Source organism: Zootoca vivipara, chromosome 3 (assembly GCF_963506605.1).
Source record: "Zootoca vivipara chromosome 3, rZooViv1.1, whole genome shotgun sequence".
Lineage (NCBI taxonomy): Eukaryota > Metazoa > Chordata > Lepidosauria > Squamata > Lacertidae > Zootoca > Zootoca vivipara.
The window spans coordinates 58332999-58350386 of NC_083278.1; the positions used below are offsets into that span (position 1 = coordinate 58332999).

Here is a 17388-nt window from a genome sequence, read left to right on the forward strand (position 1 = left end):
CGTAGAAGAAGCACTCCTGTTAACTGAGATTCCCTCTCTATTTTTAATATTTGCAGTTCTTGAACACCTCATCAAGCCAAGAAAGCCTGGACCTGGACAATCCAACTTTAACTTCCACTCCCCTCTGTGCTCATAAACTCGCTGTTACAGCACCTCTTCACAGAGACCAAGCATTTAAGATACAGAAGGAGAATAATATGTAATTTCTCTTGCTTTATTTTTTTTAATGCACTTTGGCCATATTACTATAACAGCTAAAATTGGCTATGAACATGCATATTGATTTCTTTCACCCTGATCCAGAGTTTGTTGGGTTTTGGTTGGGTACACAGAGATTCTCTGTAAATAAGCATCCCATTCGTTTCAGTGGAGGGAAGCTCAGTATTGTACATTCACAGCTGCTCCTTCCATTGACAAGAATGAGGGGGCCAGATGTGTAGGGTAGCTTTTGAACTAGTATGGTGGCCACTACGTCAATTGTTCCTACCATCTTATAGTGGAACTGCTTCTGGGCACATATAATTAGAACAAAAGCAAAGCCTGCTAGGTTAGGCCAGTGGCCCAGTATCTTGTTCTCACAGTGGCCACCCTCACAAGTGGGACCTAAGCAGAAGACCACTCTTACTTCCTCTAGTTTCCACCAACATGTTCATAAGAATTCTGCCTCCAGCTATAACCACTATTAGCCATATCATCCATGAATTTGTCCAGTCCTCTTTTAAAGCCAACCAAATTGCACTCTGTGTCCACCATCATTACTTCTAAGTGCTTGAAGCGGTTTGTGGACATTATTTCAGCAGTCCTTACAGCACCCCTGAAATACATGCCCTCATTATTATCCCCATAGTGCACATGGCTGTTTGGAACTTAGAACTTTGCAGTGCACAAGTCAACCTTTTAATTTGACGCTACTCTAAACTAGGATTTCAGCAAAAAGATTAAAACTACTTCCTAATTTCTCTCCCCCCACCCCCCTTTTGTGGACTCAGCTTCAGAACTCCAGCTATCAAAAGATCAATATTGGAGAGCTCTCCAAGAACACCAACTCCATTTAAAAATGCACTCGCAGCTCAAGAATTCAAATATGGACCCTTGAAAATGCTGGTAAGAACGGGAGGAGACCGTGATAAAAATTGGATTTCTATGAGGATGATACAAAGAGTTTTGTGTTGTGTTGTTTCATTGCATACTTATTTTTCCTTTTTAGCCTCTGACACCAGCTCACCTTGTAGACGATCTGCAAGATGTTATCAAACAAGAGTCTGATGAAACTGACATTGCTTCTGGCATATGTGAAAATGGATCCCCTTTGTTGAAGAAAATCAAACAGGAGGCAAGTTAAACAATATTTATCTTAAGACCACTTAAAACTGGGGTAACTTTGCCCAGAAGTGTCTTAAATTGATTCACTTGCTCTGGCAAGAAGCCAATTTTGCCATGTTTTATTTTTCGAGATCATCAGGAGCTGGATCAGATTGTTCAAATATTTCCTCAGTCATAAATTTTTGTAAGCAAACATATTAATTAGGTGAACCGTAATATGTCACAGAAACAGTACAGTAAGCCTGCCACTTGCATGCATTTAACTTGTGCACATTCAGCTTCATGCGCATGGCAAATAATAAAAAGGGAGTGACTTTGGCCATCCATCCGCCTTTGAACTTAATGGGGTTTGACTATACACAGTTTTGGTTTGGGGTGCAATCCTTGGAATGAAACCCCTGCGTAAGTTGTGGGCCTACTGTCCTGTCATTTCTGTCATTCAGAGAAGGTCATTGCTTCCACAGCAAAAAGTATACAATTGGTGCCTGATTTTTATATGTTGAGAATAGATTATCCTGGTCTTTACATACAACAAACTTATGTTGAGCCTTGTAAACCATTAATTTCAAAAATTTCATATTCTATGGCATGGGATGACCCACTGGCTTCAGTGGAACTCTCAGGAACAAGAAAGTTAATCAATGAAGCCTTGCAAATCTTTTACATAATGTAAAAAGACTACCATTTCTCATTGATGGCCCCTCTAAGAACTTAGTTGCAGTCTAGATTTCCAGATTTTTCGAGATGGTTGGACAGTGTTCTCGAAGCTACCAACATGAGTCTGACCAAACTGCGGGAGGCGGTGCAAGACAGGAGTGCCTGACGTGCTCTGGTCCATGGGGTCACGAAGAGTCGGACACGACTAAACAACAACAAGATTTCCAGGAGCTTAAATTATTGTTCAAATTGGTTTTTTTAATTGAATCAATCCTGAATGTCAGAACTTAATGTTATGTCATACAGAGAGTGACTTTTCAAGAAGTAATGTACACTGACCAAGCTAACTTGCGATGTAGGCCAAATTCATCTGGAAATAACATTACTGCTAAATAGGGATATAGTAAGTCATTTGTTGTATTTGAAACATAGCTCTGCTTTCTGCTTCTAGGTAGAGTCTCCAACAGGCAAAGCAGGAAACTTCTTTTCCTCGAATCATTGGGAAGGGGAAGGGCTGAACACACAGCTCTTCACACCTGTGTCCGCTGGGGAAGATGTGCCAGTATGTATTAAGCTATGAATCTTGTGTTATTTGTTATTTTGGTTTTGTTTTTTGTGACGTGGCGTATTTGGAAGCTGTGGTAAACAAGCAGATACAGCTCAGGAGCCACATCTGTCTCACCAAGATGTTTCCTCTGACCATGTCACCAGGCTGCTGTTGTGGGCTGATTTGTCTGCAAGATGGGTAAATTCTGCAGGAAAGAGGTAGAAAACTTTCCCCAGAGAAAAGTCCCTCGGTAGAGCCACTTGTTGCTAATACATTGGTGCCTTGCTTAACGAATGCCCTGCTTAACGAAATTTCCGCTTAACGAAAGGTTTTTTCTAGCGGAGGTTGCCTCGCTAGACGAATTCGTTTTATGAAAAATTCGTCTAGCAAATCACGGTTTCCCATAGGAATGCATTGAAATTCAATTAATGCGTTCCTATGGGCAAAGAAAAATTCAAAAAAATTTCAATGCATTCCTATGGGATTCGCTAGACAAATTTTTCATTATAAGAAAAGACCCGTGGAACGGATTAAATTTGTCTAGCGAGGCACCACTGTACCTTATTCCCCCACACCCCCTTCTGAAATTCAAGTAAGAAAACAATGCACAGCCTAAGATACGCACGTGGAAAGCTTGTTTTTAACTTAAAGCATGTTTAATACTCCCATTATCATGAACAGGACACTAAAATGCTCAGCTTTGGTTTGAAAATCATTGTGTGTGTGTGCGCGCGCGTGCGTGCGTGCGTGCGTGCACACAGACACACACATGCAAAATAAAAATAAAAATGGGCTGGATTGTGCCAAAACATTTTTCACCTTAAGTTCACCAGTTTTTCTTTATATTGTATGTATAAAAGCACTGTGCTGGTACAGAGTGCACTTTAGGTTGTGTAAAAACCTGAGCCAAAGTTCTGCTCATAATTGGATCGCTGAAGTGTTTGCTGAAGTCAGTGGAATCAGTGAAATATTTACTTTCTTTGCCCAACACCCTTTGCAAATGGCATAATTTCATTTTTAATATAAATGGGATTAGAACACAATATAGTCCAATCGCTACATACTTGTACTTAAGCTGATTTACTGCTATTTAAATTTTATTTCTCACTGTTCCCTTAAAGTGACTGGTACCAGATTTAGCCTTGCGTGTTTTCAGTTTTACTGGGCTGTGTGAGTCAGACTGCACGTTAATACTGTCAACTAAAGGACAAGGAAATTCCCACTTTAGTATGCATGTCATTCTGATCCTTTCAATGCAATGTGCTGTTTAGCTGTTTACGTTAAGCTTAGCTTAAGTAGTTTGCTGAAAATAAACCTTAACTTTCATTTAATATCACTATGATTTCTCTTTCAAGAATATGACAGCCCTATCCTATGCTTCTTTAATCAGAACTAAGCAAGTTCTGTGTGTGAAGAATATAGATATAGATAAATCACCTTTGTGGGGTGAGTTAATAAAGAATTAGCTGGATCCCTAGATCCAAAGCACAGAACTAAACACACTCTCCAGCAAGAGAGTCTTAAAATCACAGAACCATGCAGCTCAGTGAAGTGTGAGGAATATAAGCTGTTAGACCCTTTCAATATCCTGTTTAGTCCTCTTACAGCGCTTCCCTTCTCTAACCCTCTCACAATGAACAGACCACACTGTTAGTAAATTTAAATGCTTTACTTACAAACTCCAAAGGTCAGATTCATGTGTTATTCCATGCAGCAGCAAGAAGAACACAGGTAGAAAATTATTAGGTTACAAAATAAAGAAAAATATTTCTGAGCACACAGTCTGGGCTCTAATTGGTCAAGTCTGGATGTGCTGCCTGGTCAGCTTCACATGGTGGAAGAGGCCGAACGAATGGTCACTCCCTTCTTCACTGGAGGTGAGGGAGCATGACCTGAGTCTACAAATAGAGTTCTATGGTCTCAACCCCTTCACGCATTAACTACCACTTAAGCTTGCCAGTTATATTTGACTACAATTTCCCACATTCTGCTGAGTTGAAAGGGGCTTAATGCTCAACAAGGGCCTGCAGTTTGGTGTTTCTGGAGGGTGAGATGTTCTCTGAAAACTCCCAGCCCATTATTTATCATTTCTGCCTGTTCACTGATACTTATTGTCTCTCTCAGCAGCTGCTCCATAAGAGTATTTCCCTTTTAACTGTCTCTTTTTCATGTTGTGTATGTAATGTCATGACTCGGTATAACCAATCAGACTTGGTTATATGACCTCACCACAATAGCCAACTCAGAAATACACACAGAACAAAATCACATTGGAACTTCCTTCCAAGTGATTGTTCTAGGATCAGGCTGTGACAATGCATAGCAACATCTTGTACCCAAGTTACTGTTTTAAATTACTGAAATTAAATCGTTGAAATAACATATTCAGCATATTCATTCATTCTGCCTTTTCAATCACCTTTTTTTTTTTTACTGTTTCATCAGAATCTACTTACCAGTTCTGGTTTAAAGATGCCTGCATCAGAAGAAGAGGACAATACTCATAAATTATTTGCATTACATAGAAATAGGTCATCAGTTAGCCCACTTCAGGTAAAATTCACCTTTAAAAATTATTTGCAGTATATGATGATTCCTTGCACAATAATAGAACTTATTTTTAGATTACTATTGGATGCAGTATTGTTTGCTGACTATAAAATTCAATGAAAAAAGCTGTTAAGGAAAGCAAAATAGCTGACCTGACATTTTGGTATGCTGGTTCAAAGGTGGCATTCTTTTTTCTGCAACCTGGAAAAAAATGGTTTGTCAAAATGTAAACAGAATGGAAGACACAGATGTTATTCCCTCCTATTGCCATTACAGACTTCATTTTTATAGCGGTGAAGCATGCTCTTTTATGTATTGGTTTCCTTGGACTAATCATTATAATTGGCTATCGTAAGTATGAACTTCAGCAAAGTTCCACAAGGCAGTTCAATGGAAAGTCAATATTTTAACAGAATGGCAGGAAGGGAAAGTTGCCAAGTCTAGAGAAGGGCCTTGATTTCAGGGGTAGGGCATTTATGTGCTTTGCATGCAGAAGATCCCAAGTTCAGACCCCTTTATCTCCCATGAAAAAGGTGGGATACGGCTGGGAAAGGCATCTCTCTGAAACCCTGGAGAGCCATTGCAGAATAGACAAAACAGCTAGAAGGTTCAATGGTCTGGCCCAATGTAAGGCTGTTTCCTGTGTTTAGCTATGGAAAAGGTAAGGTTAGTTACTAATGTAAAAGGTTTTTAGCCGTAAGAACCTAAGTAGAGCCCTGCTGGATCTTGCCAAAGATTCTCCTTGGCCTGCATTCTGTTCCCAGCCGTGGCGAACCAAAAACCCACGGGAAGCCCACAAGCAGAGAGCAAAAGTGCACCAGCCCTCTCCAGCTATTGTTTCCCAGCAGAAGTGCACTCTTTATTTATTATTATTTATTATTTATACCCCGCCCATCTGGCTGGGTTTCCCCAGCCACTCTGGGCGGCTTCCAACAGAAAAATAAAATACAGTAATCTATTAAACATTAAAAGCCTCCCTAAACAGGGCTGCCTTCAGATGTCTTCTAAAAGTCTGGTGGTAGTTGTTCTCTTTGACATAAGATGGGAGGGCGTTCCACAGGGCAGGCACCACTACCGAGAAGGCCCTCTGCCTAGTTCCCTGCAGATCAGTTTCTTGGGTTTACGACATTATCTATGAAATAATGGGGGACAGCTCCACACGCCAGGAAAAAACACACCACAATTGTGAATATGTGACTTGTAGACATAAAGCACGGTACCTTTCCACTGTCTTGTGAAGCTGCAAAGATAAATAGTACAGCAGTTGCTCATATGGTAATAATCCCCTCTGGACAAGAGCATTAGAGCATCTATTTCTATAGAGCTGAGCCAACAAAATATTTAGAATCTTTTATTACTCCTTCAGCAAATAGCATTTGCTCTGAGTAAATGAAGTAGAATTGGCTTATTACCTAACTAGAATTTTGCAATATACTTTTATTACCACAGAATTGATAAATGGCTGATGAACGAGCTTTCTCCCTGTTCCAGTCATGAACCTTGGGGTTGTCACTTTTCAAAAGTTGTTCTGATTCTTAGATGTGCAAACTCAGTAAAAGATTTTATGTACACCGGGAGAACTCACCTTTTACTCAAAGAGGCAATTGGAGATTGTCATTCAGGAGGCAAGAGCAAAGGAAGAGCATAAGAACACTTTCTCTTTCTCATTTTGTAGGTTTGTCCTCCCACTTGCTCCAGTAGGCCCATTCAAATTAACCCTGTAACAGCAAGGGGGGGGGTGTATTCTGACCATATGACTGTGTGGTCTGCTTCAGCATCACTATGCTGAACGATAATGGTTGCTAGCTTTGAGTTCCTGGTTGTGTCTGTTGCATTTAGAACGCTCTTTGTGCAGGGGTCATTTTGACATCAGAGTAATCATATTGTGGTGCGTGGTGGGATTCTTCCCTGGGTAAAGCTTCCATGAAACTACAGATCATTTTCCCCCCACCTAAAACTTGGAAATACTACTGCAGAACAAGCCCTGAGTTAATAAATGGATTGTAGGCTGTGGCCCCTTAAAAATTACTGAGGAGAAAGGATAGGTATCAGTCTCACTATGAATACAACCCTGAACGTTTATTAGTAGCCTTGCTGTTGACTTCAGGAAGCCTAGTCGGCAACCATTTTGTTTTCAGAAGAGTGCTTCATTGTAAAACAATCAGGTCAGTGTTCTGCTCATTTGCATCTGTTCAAGTACAGAGTGGCTGAAGACAATGCACTAATCACAGCAGACTTCAGTGAACCAAATGTTTATGTTGGCCTGAGGTAAAATCCAACTCCAATTAAAAAGTGATTCCTAAATTTCAATCCAAGTGGAAACCACCATCTTGAATGGGGAATTCACAACAATTGGTATAAATTGTATAATATGTGAGCTTTTCTTTTGGGATTCAGAAACCAAACCTTCACCTTTATGCACTTTGCTATTATAAAGGGGTCAGGTGTCCTAGGGAAAAAACACACATTGGCAATCCCACCCACCAAATGTGTTTTGACTATATGTGATTTTGGCTTGAGGCATAAGAGAGTTCGTTGTATTACTTATTCCCACTTTTCTTCCCTTGAGTGCTTCCTACTTACAGGAAAGCATAATGTGTGAATCAGTCTTTACAGTGTGTGAGTGAAGGAAAGCACCTTGGCACAGCCTTGCCTTGTTTCTCTCTTTTCCCTAGAGGGGTCACTTTTCTTTAAAGTGCTTTAACTGGATAGCCCAGTTTAAGCTTTGACAATCTGTTTACTGTTCACTCTTCCCTGGGGCAACAGAAGGCAGGTTACAGGATAAGTGAGATAATTGCCTTGCTAGAAGAAGGATGTTCTTGTAGGATTACTGATGTGGCAAAATGAACCAAGAGTGACACAGCTGAAAATACACCATGGCTTGATAATTATATATTAACGTGGCATAAACATACTGTATGGAAATTGCCTTTCTTGTCCACAATTTTAACTTTTGAAGTAGCTTTGGAAATTGTTAACTTTTAAAATCTGATGTGAAAGAACAAATTGATTGCTTTAGCAATATTTGCAGTGGATTAGTACCATACATAACAGACTCATATAATCCAAAGTCTTGATCCGAAACATATAGCCAGCCAATGATTTTTCCTGGTTTGGGGCTAAATTGCCTTCAGTAATGCACTCAGAGCCCGCTGGCACAACCTAGCAAAAAATAGCTATACATGAAAACCAATGGAACAGGAGTCACATGGCAAGCATTGTTGGGCTGTACATTGGTGTTTCGTGCACGGCTGGTAATGAGAAATTTGTCCTGTGGCAGCTTGTGAGAGGTACAGCATGTGGGAAGTGACCGTTACTGATGAGTGGAGCATCTTGAGGGGGAGGCAGAGGGGCAGCTGGGTTATTAAGACTCACATCCCACAAAAGTGCTTGCAAGGGGATGAGATACGATGAAAGATGCTGCTGCTGCTGCTCAGCACTAGCCTTACACACCCCTGTCCAGAAATGTGTGCCTGTTTTGTGTTTGTGCATATGTACCAAGTATGGAAGTGGAGCTTTTTCATTTCCGAAAACTTTTGTGTATGTCTATGAAACCACCTTCTAAAACTGGCAAACCAGAGGTCATATGTTCTTGTATGGCACTAGAGGTGCCATTTGGGCCTATGTGTGTTGGATTTGATGCATGTAACCCTGTTCAAAGACTAGCTGATGCATAGACACATTCAAGGGTGTTGGAAGTAGGGGAGGTGCTCTCAGGCAGATTGGAAAGGGATTATCTCCCTCCACCGCTATGCACAGGTACCATGTAAGGGAGAGCACCATCCAGAGTATTTTCTGAGGTGACTGCCCAGCCTTTGTTTACACACAGAGAGAGAATTGTGGTCAACCATAGGGTGTGACTGTCTCTGGTTACTATCAGGTCACTGTATGGTTTCAATGAATTCTGATCCCTACCCACTTCTGCATGTTTAAGATAATGGAAGAGAGTTACTGTTCATATGGTCCCTTATCATGAGAAGAAGCAGCCAGACAAGAGCATCTGCCTATCACTTTCTGTTTTACTTCAGAATATAATTTATTTATTTTATATGAAGTTTCCACCTTCCACCAGAACAATGGACCCAATGCAGACTGCAGAGCACATACACTACATGGAAAACAGTCAAACTGTTCAAAATATTCCAGAGAATAATGTATTCCTAACACACTTTAATGTACTCTCATTAACTGCAAGAAGATCAAACCTATCCATTCTGAAGGAAATCAGCCCTGAGTGCTCACTGGAAGGGCAGATCCTGAAGCTGAGGCTCCAATACTTTGGCCACCTCATGAGAAGAGAAGACTCCCTGGAAAAGACCCTGATGTTGGGAAAGATGGAAGGCACAAGGAGAAGGGGACGACAGAGGACGAGATGGCTGGACAGTGTTCTCGAAGCTACGAACATGAGTCTGACCAAACTGCGGGAGGCAGTGGAAGGCAGGAGTGCCTGGCGTGCTCTGGTCCATGGGGTCACGAGGAGTCAGACACGACTAAACAACTAAACAACAACAAAGAGAAAAGTTAAAGGGTTGCAAAGAACCCATAGTGTAAGGCAAATGTTGTTATTCCCTTCCACAGAGCTTGAGCGACTTCAGACATCCCCATGCCTAACCTAGACACCCTTCAACAGTAAGATCCATTTTTTGCCTATGTACTGTTCTACAAAAATACCTCCATCATTCCAGCAGTGGCTCCTTTCTCCCCTGAGTGGATCTGAGTTGTTGGGCTTACAACAAAGGCTGAAATTGCCCGAGGCATGCCAAGTTCCCCAAAGGGGTGGAGATTGTTCATTGAAATCGTAGCAGAGGAAACAGCAGCAATGTGGTGGCATATCTGTGATGTGAAAAGTATGTCACACCTGCCCTTGGCTGCGGTTTGAAGAGACAGAAGCCCATGTTGCAGAGAAAGCAAAATAAATGGGGTGCCCTGTGTCACGCTTTACTGAACTGCTTGAATACCAAAGTGTGTATCATGTGGGAATGCAAAAGGTGGATTTCATAGTCAGGACTGCTGGAACTAAAAGGCAAAAGACAAAGAATATTAAAAAGTTGTATATTCAGAAAAATGACTTTTAGCCATTCACTTGCCTTTCCCCTTAGCATCATCTTGATAGGAAATATATTTGCCCCACAAATCATTTCTTTTCTTTGAGGAGGAGTTCACTTGTTTTTGGCAAGAAACTTGATTATATTAGAATCCATTTGTCTTGAGCGGAAGCTTGGCCATATCTGACACTCCAGCTATATCACATATTAGGCATTTGCCTTTGAGCTATCCAGTAGGTGTAAGGGATGTAATATTTTAAAAAGAAATACAAATAAATCCCCTGTTTGCTCAGACAGCAGCTTCTTAATCTCCTTTAGAATGTATTGGTTATGGAACCAAAATGACCACTCCCAGCCTTCAAATGTTTTAATCTGAATTTCAGTAGTTCAAGTTTAGGAGAAATAGTGTGGAATACGCATCAGAAATGCCTCAATTTGGCACTTGACAATTGAACTTAATAAATGGATGACCTGGTCTAGCAAGAATCTTCTTATGATGTTCTTATGCTCACAGAAGCTCTTCAAAAAGACAAGGGATTTCGAACAGTTCTTCCCACCCACCCCATTCCTCTTCCACAAAGATCTTGTCCTTTGTTCCCTCTCTGCTGTCGTGTAAATTACCACCCTGAGAATAGTGATCTGACATAAGTGTGCTTAGAATTTTGAAAGAGATTGCGTGTTGTGTGGTAGTTTATACATAGAGGAGAGTGAATTGCTGCATCAAAACTGCAAGTTCTGGTAGCAATATAGTACTATAGGTGGAGAAGAAGAAAAATATATCTGTATTTACACATTCCATAGAGTGCTGAAATTTTTGCCCTCCTATTGGCTTGGGGCACCAAGACATTTTGCATGTCTCAAGAACAAGCAAATGACTGAGATGCCACCCTGGTTACAGATATGTTTATCTCTGGGCAGCACAGCACTGAGGAGGGCTTCCAATCTTTGCAAATACCACAAAAACAAAACAATATTAAATTATGCCTTAAAAACTTGTTTCTCAGTGGAACATTTACCTCTGGCTATGTGCTAACATACTTTTGAAGTTACCTGAGAAAACTGAGCTAGTTATTAACTTGAGTCCAGAGCTGTCTATGTGAACCTTCACTTTGGACTAGGCTATGCAAGTTGGGCACAGTCACTGTGCTTTCAGCTCACAAGTCCAGCAACTATCTACACCAGGGCTGGGGAACTTGTGGCCCTCCAGATGTTCTATGAATTCATCTCCCACCAGCCCTAGGTGGCGTAGCCCAATGGCCACTGTTGTTATGAAAGCTGTAGGCAAGTGACAAATGGAAGACGGCTCCGGTTCTACATTGTGCAAGAGCAACTTGCCTGGTGGGGCAGAGCCAGGCAACAACCCCTTGACAGCAATATCCATGCTGCTTACTGGGTGAGAGGCTAGTGAGGTTGCGGGTGGAACCAATCTGGCAGTCCTGCTAGTGAACCCAAACAGCCCCTGCCTCACTGTCGCCCTCTTTTCCTCCTGGTAAGCAGCCATGCCACTGCCAGGAGGCTATTGCTGTGGCTCTGCCCCACTGGGGTGGGCTGCTCCTCACATAGTACTTGCTGCCAGTTAAACCCCTTTTAACATGCTTCCAAAAGCCTATTGCTGTTGGGTTGCTTGAAAATATTTTTAGCATCATTCCTTCATTCCCTTCTTAAGCCTATTTACATCTCAGGGGTTCTCAGAACCACTAGGATTGGCTTCAGCACAACATTCCTAGACGTTGCTTCCAGTGGCAAGTCCCTTTTGTAGACGCTGTGTAGCCACCAAAGTTTTCAAAGCACCCCTCCAAAAAAGAATCGTGGCAATGGTGCTTTCTTGAAGGTCCTGAGAATTGTAGCTCTGTAAGGGGATAAACTGCAGTTTCGGGGGGGGGGGTATGCACTTTGAATGTGCTTTAAAGGTCTGGTGTGTACGCTGTCCCCATGACTTCACTCCTCTGTACTGCCACGCTTGCAAATGACTCAAGCACAGAGGACAATTCTGCAGCGCCAACCCTGGGAAGGAGCAGGTTTACAGGAAGGACTGGATTGTGCCACAGCTTCTAAAATTCTCCCTCCTTTTTATTTTTGTTTCTAGCATTTTAGCAACACATGGGATTCAGCATTCTGTGGGAAGACAGAAGATCAGCTGACCTTCTCAGATCCTGCACGCAAGCATATGAACGCATTCTCGACTCGAACTCTGGTCATGTGAAAAAGAGTCTTCCAATAAGCATTATGTTTTCTTTTCAAAACACTTCCACTTGATTTGGACTTACCATTCCTCTACATGGGAGAAAAACCTTTTTCGTTGTTGTTGTTGTTGTTGTTGTTGTTGTTGTTGTTGTTGTTGTTGTTGTTGTTGTTGTGGTACAACATTTGGGAGCAGCACAAAGTGCATTCAGTCACAAAAGCATATATGTGTATATATTGTTCATGTTGGATCTCACCCAACTTAAAAAAAGAAAAGAAGAAAATAATTATGTTTGTTGATGATGCTTACCTAAATTCCTAGGTATTGAATTTTATGCAATTAATTATTAATAATGTGAATGCCGATTTCTTTCTCTCTTTTTTAAAAAGTGATTTTTAAATGATTATTTTTTATATATTAAAAAAAACCTTTTTGGGAGATCAAATGGACCAGTATTAATTCAGTGAGGAGTTGCCACATGAGTTCCCATACCATTGAGGATGCTTGCTGAGGTTTCCTTTTTTTCTTTGAAGAGCTGGCACTCCCATCAGTAGCGTCAATCACTGAACCAAATGTCTCGGTATGAAATACTGCAAGAAAAAGCATTACTGCAAATGCTGATCTGAAGGTGGTCACACAGCTATACTGTTTGAAGAACTGTTCCACTCATTAGAACTGTAGACTGTTTACGTGTGTATGTTGTTGTGTTTTTTTAATTAGCTTGCTTTTAAAAAATTATTACGGTATGAAACATAGTTTTATGAGAAGAAATTATATTTTTTATCCAGTAATTTAATTTTGTAAATGCCAAATGGGTTTTGTTCTATTTTTGGTTTGGTTGGTTTTTGTTTTGCGGGGGGGGGGGGTCGGGTTTTTTTCCCTGGTGCAGATTTACAACATGTAGATGGGCTTAAGGCCATAGAGCTTTATAAACGAAAGAGAAACCGGGGGGGGGGGGGGGTAGCTAACTTAACTATGCACTAGCATTTCTGACTTTGGAAACATTGCTTTTTAACCCCCTACCTGGCCCTCCTCTTCTTCTTTTTCTTTTTGCAAGCAATATTTAAAGTTTAAAACACTGTTCTTGGGAGATTTTATGTGCCTGTATGTGTGCTCGTGGGTTTGCAACAACATAGAATGCAAACTCCAGCTATTTGGGAGATCTTAGTCTTGCTTGCTGCTTCTACTCTTGTTTCATGTGTAGTCTAAATAGTCCCTAACATGGATTCCATACACAAAAACATTTTTTAAAATAAATAAATAAATAAATAAATGTATGTCTTTTGGACTGCCATATCAAACTTTTCCCAGTACTAAGAGAAGGTTGCTTCTTTTTCTTATAATGGATTCTGAACTTGCTGCCTTAATAGAATTAGGTGCAGCTTTTCCTGCACTTAACTTTTTTTTATATGACACTGTACTTACTGCCTTGTAGATAAATAAAGCGTGCCGTTTTGTAAAAAAAAAAAACCTACTGTTTGTTTGAATGCACTTGTTTTAGCATATTTGGGGGAGAGGAGTGGGGGGGGGAGTAATCTTGCCACATCCATCTGTTCATTGAGTAGGTCTTGCAAAGTAACAAGATGCCCTTCTACCCAGAACTCAAAACTCTGGGAACCAATAGACCTGTATCAAGGCTTCAAATTGCCCATCAAGTTGGGAGAGTCCCGTTCTACAGTGGATATCTACAATGGATATTTGAGTTAGATCCTGTTGTTTAAATAAATTATTCTATACCATTCAGAACATTCTTTCCATTCAGTGTGGGTGTATCTGTGTAGAACAGGATGGGGCTCATATAGTGCAGAACAACAAAATATGGCATGATGCCCGAGTCCTTGCATCTTTCCAGGTTTCGGGTTCTGCTGGGAGGAACTTCTGCCTGCATGCTAGCGATTCATTTCCCTGAATAATTAAAAATGCATGTTGAATGGAATGTGCTTATCCTAGTTCAAAAATGGATATACACTCAGGAACAGAAGGCCCATGTGTGTATTTTGCACAACATTTTAAACAAAAGTCCAATCAGCATCTCAACACAAGAGTGTAACAAGGAAAAATCGACTCAAGTGCGTTTCATGGCGTATTTTGTAGTTGGGCCTGTATACCTCCCCCACTACTGAGTAGGTTCTGTTTGCCCCCAGGCCAAAGAATACAAAAAAAACGAAAGCCAAAAGGTGATACGAGCTGTACTTTGAACCTCAAAATTGCTTCTTTCCCCATATGGCTCAACTTTTAATTGAAGTCAAGTTTGAGGTGCCTTATGACCAGCATATTGGCATGCCATAATCTTCTGAACAGCCAAGGATATATCCCATACTTTGAAAGAAAGTTATCACATGCCATATGACACACATGTCCTCACTTTATTTATTTATTTATTTATTTATTTATTTATTTATTTATTTAAAGCCCTTTCATGGCACAAAACACTTTAATAATATATTCTGTATCCTCACAACAACCCTGGGAAGGAAATCATTTCACAAGCAAGGCATTGGAGGTGGACAGGCATGCTCAGCAAACCCCCAAGGCTCTACCCCCCCCAAAAAAATGGTGAGGGGGACACAATTTAATGGTGAGAAGTGGACCTTTCTCACCCTCGATGGACCTTTCCAACCCTTCCATGGGTGCCTCCCCATCCCTTGCCTCCAAAATCACCTCATCATGCCCCAACATGGCAGTAATCAGGGTTATAAAATAAGCTACGTTAATAGGAGCTCTCTTTTGGGGGGGGGTCAGTCAATTTTTTGTTTGTAAGTCAGTCGTGGGGAGGGTTGTCCACAGATACAATGTCTCCCTCCTTTTCTTGACTAGACGTTTACCGTGCTGCCTCAGTATTTCAGTTTCTTGATTTCCTTTTCTATTTCACATCCAGCATCAACCTGTCCTCACTTTCACAGCTTTGCCCAACTTCCTCTTTTGCCCTGAGGGGCACGCCGGGGGGAGGGGGGTGCTGCTTCACCTTTCCCACTTTGAGGCACTGCAACACCCTGTTCGGGGGGTGTGTGTTGCTTTTCACAGCTTCTCAAAAGCCCCTGTTCCAAAATGCCACAGAAACATAGGCACAGCTGCCCACCCTCCTAAATCAATAAAAATCAATAAAAATACATAGCTGACTAAGGTTCTGCCCTCCCTAACAGAAGGCCTGGCTGCTGGCTTTTAACTTCCAATATGCTTTGGGCCCGACAGGATGCTTTGAGGCGGCTCCTGCCAATTCCCAAAGAGAAAGTAGCCCTCATGGAGACCTTTTGTTTGAAAAGAACATGGAGGCCAGGCATCGCTCGCTGATTGACTTGCAAGTAGGGACGGAAGTTTCTCATTTTTCTAATCTTAAGTTTCCCACATTTTCACACCAGTTCGTTGTTGTTTTTCAGAAGAGGGGGAGTCTTCATGGAAATTTATCAGCATTTGAGTACAAATTTCTCCTAATGCACATTTTAAAGACCAATTCCCCCAGTGCAATTCATTTTTTTAATTTTGCTTCCACTAACATATATAGTTTAATGCACACTTTACCTCAGAATATGCATTTTTTAAAACACATCTCAGCTTGAGAGCTGCATTGCAAAATTCAGAGAAGTGCACCTTTTCAAAGATGACCGTGTTTTTCTTTTGTTAGGGAGGTTCCCTTTTAAACGAGAAATGAATCTAAAATACAAATCAGCACACATCTCGCCTACCCCAAAGCCAGCACAATAAAATCAATATAAAGCTATCATAAGAACTTGCAAATGGAAAAGATATTTGGTGCAAGTCTTTTCAGAACAGCAATAATGCATACCTGTCATAAGTTTTTTTAAGATAAATCATTTTTATTAAATTTTCCACTTTAACAATTCAATCAAATCACGTGAAATATTCCAAACTGTACATATGCATAAAATAATCCAAATATTCTGCCAAATTGTAAAAAATAAATAATAAAAAGGACTTCCCATGCTTCAAGTTTAGAAGGCCATACCTGTCATAAGTTGAAAGGTTTGGGGAAGTGAAAAATGCCTTCACTGGCAGCTAAAAATTCATAACGTAAGCACCAGTCAAGTCTCTGAGGAGGCTATTCCAGAAATTACTCCACTCATAATATGGTTCAATGCCGAACAAATTGTCAAAGAAACAAACCTGTATTATTTAATTAGCACAAGCAATATACCGTATTGTACATATCAAATATATAGAAGCTATACTTAGGGAGACAGTTCCATAAATAAAAGTAAAAGAATGTAGACAAAATATTAGGAAGAACTTGATGTCAAGTTTGAGCCATCAGTTGATAGAACAGAAGGAGATGGACACTTTGTCACTGAAGCAGAGGCTGGTGGAAAGGTTGCATTCAGCTGTTTTACTCAGAGTAGAGCCACTGAAATTAATGAACATGACCGAGCTAGGTCAATTAATTTCTATAAGTCTACTCTGGATAGAACTTAGCTCCTGGATGGCAAACTACAATGGGCGCTGTGTAGTAACAGGCTTCCTGAATTAGGAGGGGGAGGGGCTCAGGACTGTTGAGGTCATTTTCAACTCTATAATTCTATGTAAGGGCATTGTTGGAGAGGGGCCTATGCCCCTTGTCTTTTGGACTGGGCCCCATATCTCATGTCCCATCACATATATAAATAATCTACAGACATACACACTTCACTTGCAGAGCTGATGCATTTGTCATGCAGATTTGTTTCATAGTCTTTTGTCCTCTTTTAAATATGTAGGAATGTCCCTGGTTTATGACTGGGCTGGTCCAGCAGTGGCCCTGGCAGTCAACAATCCACTAGATTAATGGACCCAGTACTGAGTTGCAACAACCCTACCTCCATATAAAAATATGGTAAAAAAAAGTGAAGTGGGTGCCCAAATGCACATTTGGGTTAAAGGTGGTCCTGGGTCTGCAAAGGTTGAAGACAATGTTAAACTACAAGAGCAACCCAATAGGTGTGCAGGATACATTGCAGGACTTCTGCAGATCATATACAGGTCCATTGTACAACAGTTCCAGTCAAATTCACAACTGCAAAACTACACAAAGCAATAAAGTTAACATAAATAGTAAAGGAGGTACCTGGTATCTTAATTCATGATAAATCACC

At 40.8% G+C, this 17388-nt stretch overlaps 1 protein-coding gene across 2 annotated transcripts in view; it reads left to right on the forward strand.

The window, feature by feature from the left end:
- MYB (MYB proto-oncogene, transcription factor) overlaps window positions 1–13266 on the forward strand; it is a 37347-nt gene extending 24081 nt beyond the window's left edge. For both annotated transcript variants that reach the window (XM_060272701.1, XM_060272702.1), the window contains 6 exons: window positions 57–199; window positions 990–1104; window positions 1208–1337; window positions 2436–2542; window positions 4973–5080; window positions 12209–13266. In XM_060272701.1, the coding sequence (XP_060128684.1) occupies window positions 57–199; window positions 990–1104; window positions 1208–1337; window positions 2436–2542; window positions 4973–5080; window positions 12209–12325 (720 nt within the window). In that variant the 3' untranslated portion in view covers window positions 12326–13266. The remainder of the gene's footprint in view (window positions 1–56; window positions 200–989; window positions 1105–1207; window positions 1338–2435; window positions 2543–4972; window positions 5081–12208) is intronic.
- Window positions 13267–17388: the final 4122 nt, after the last annotated feature.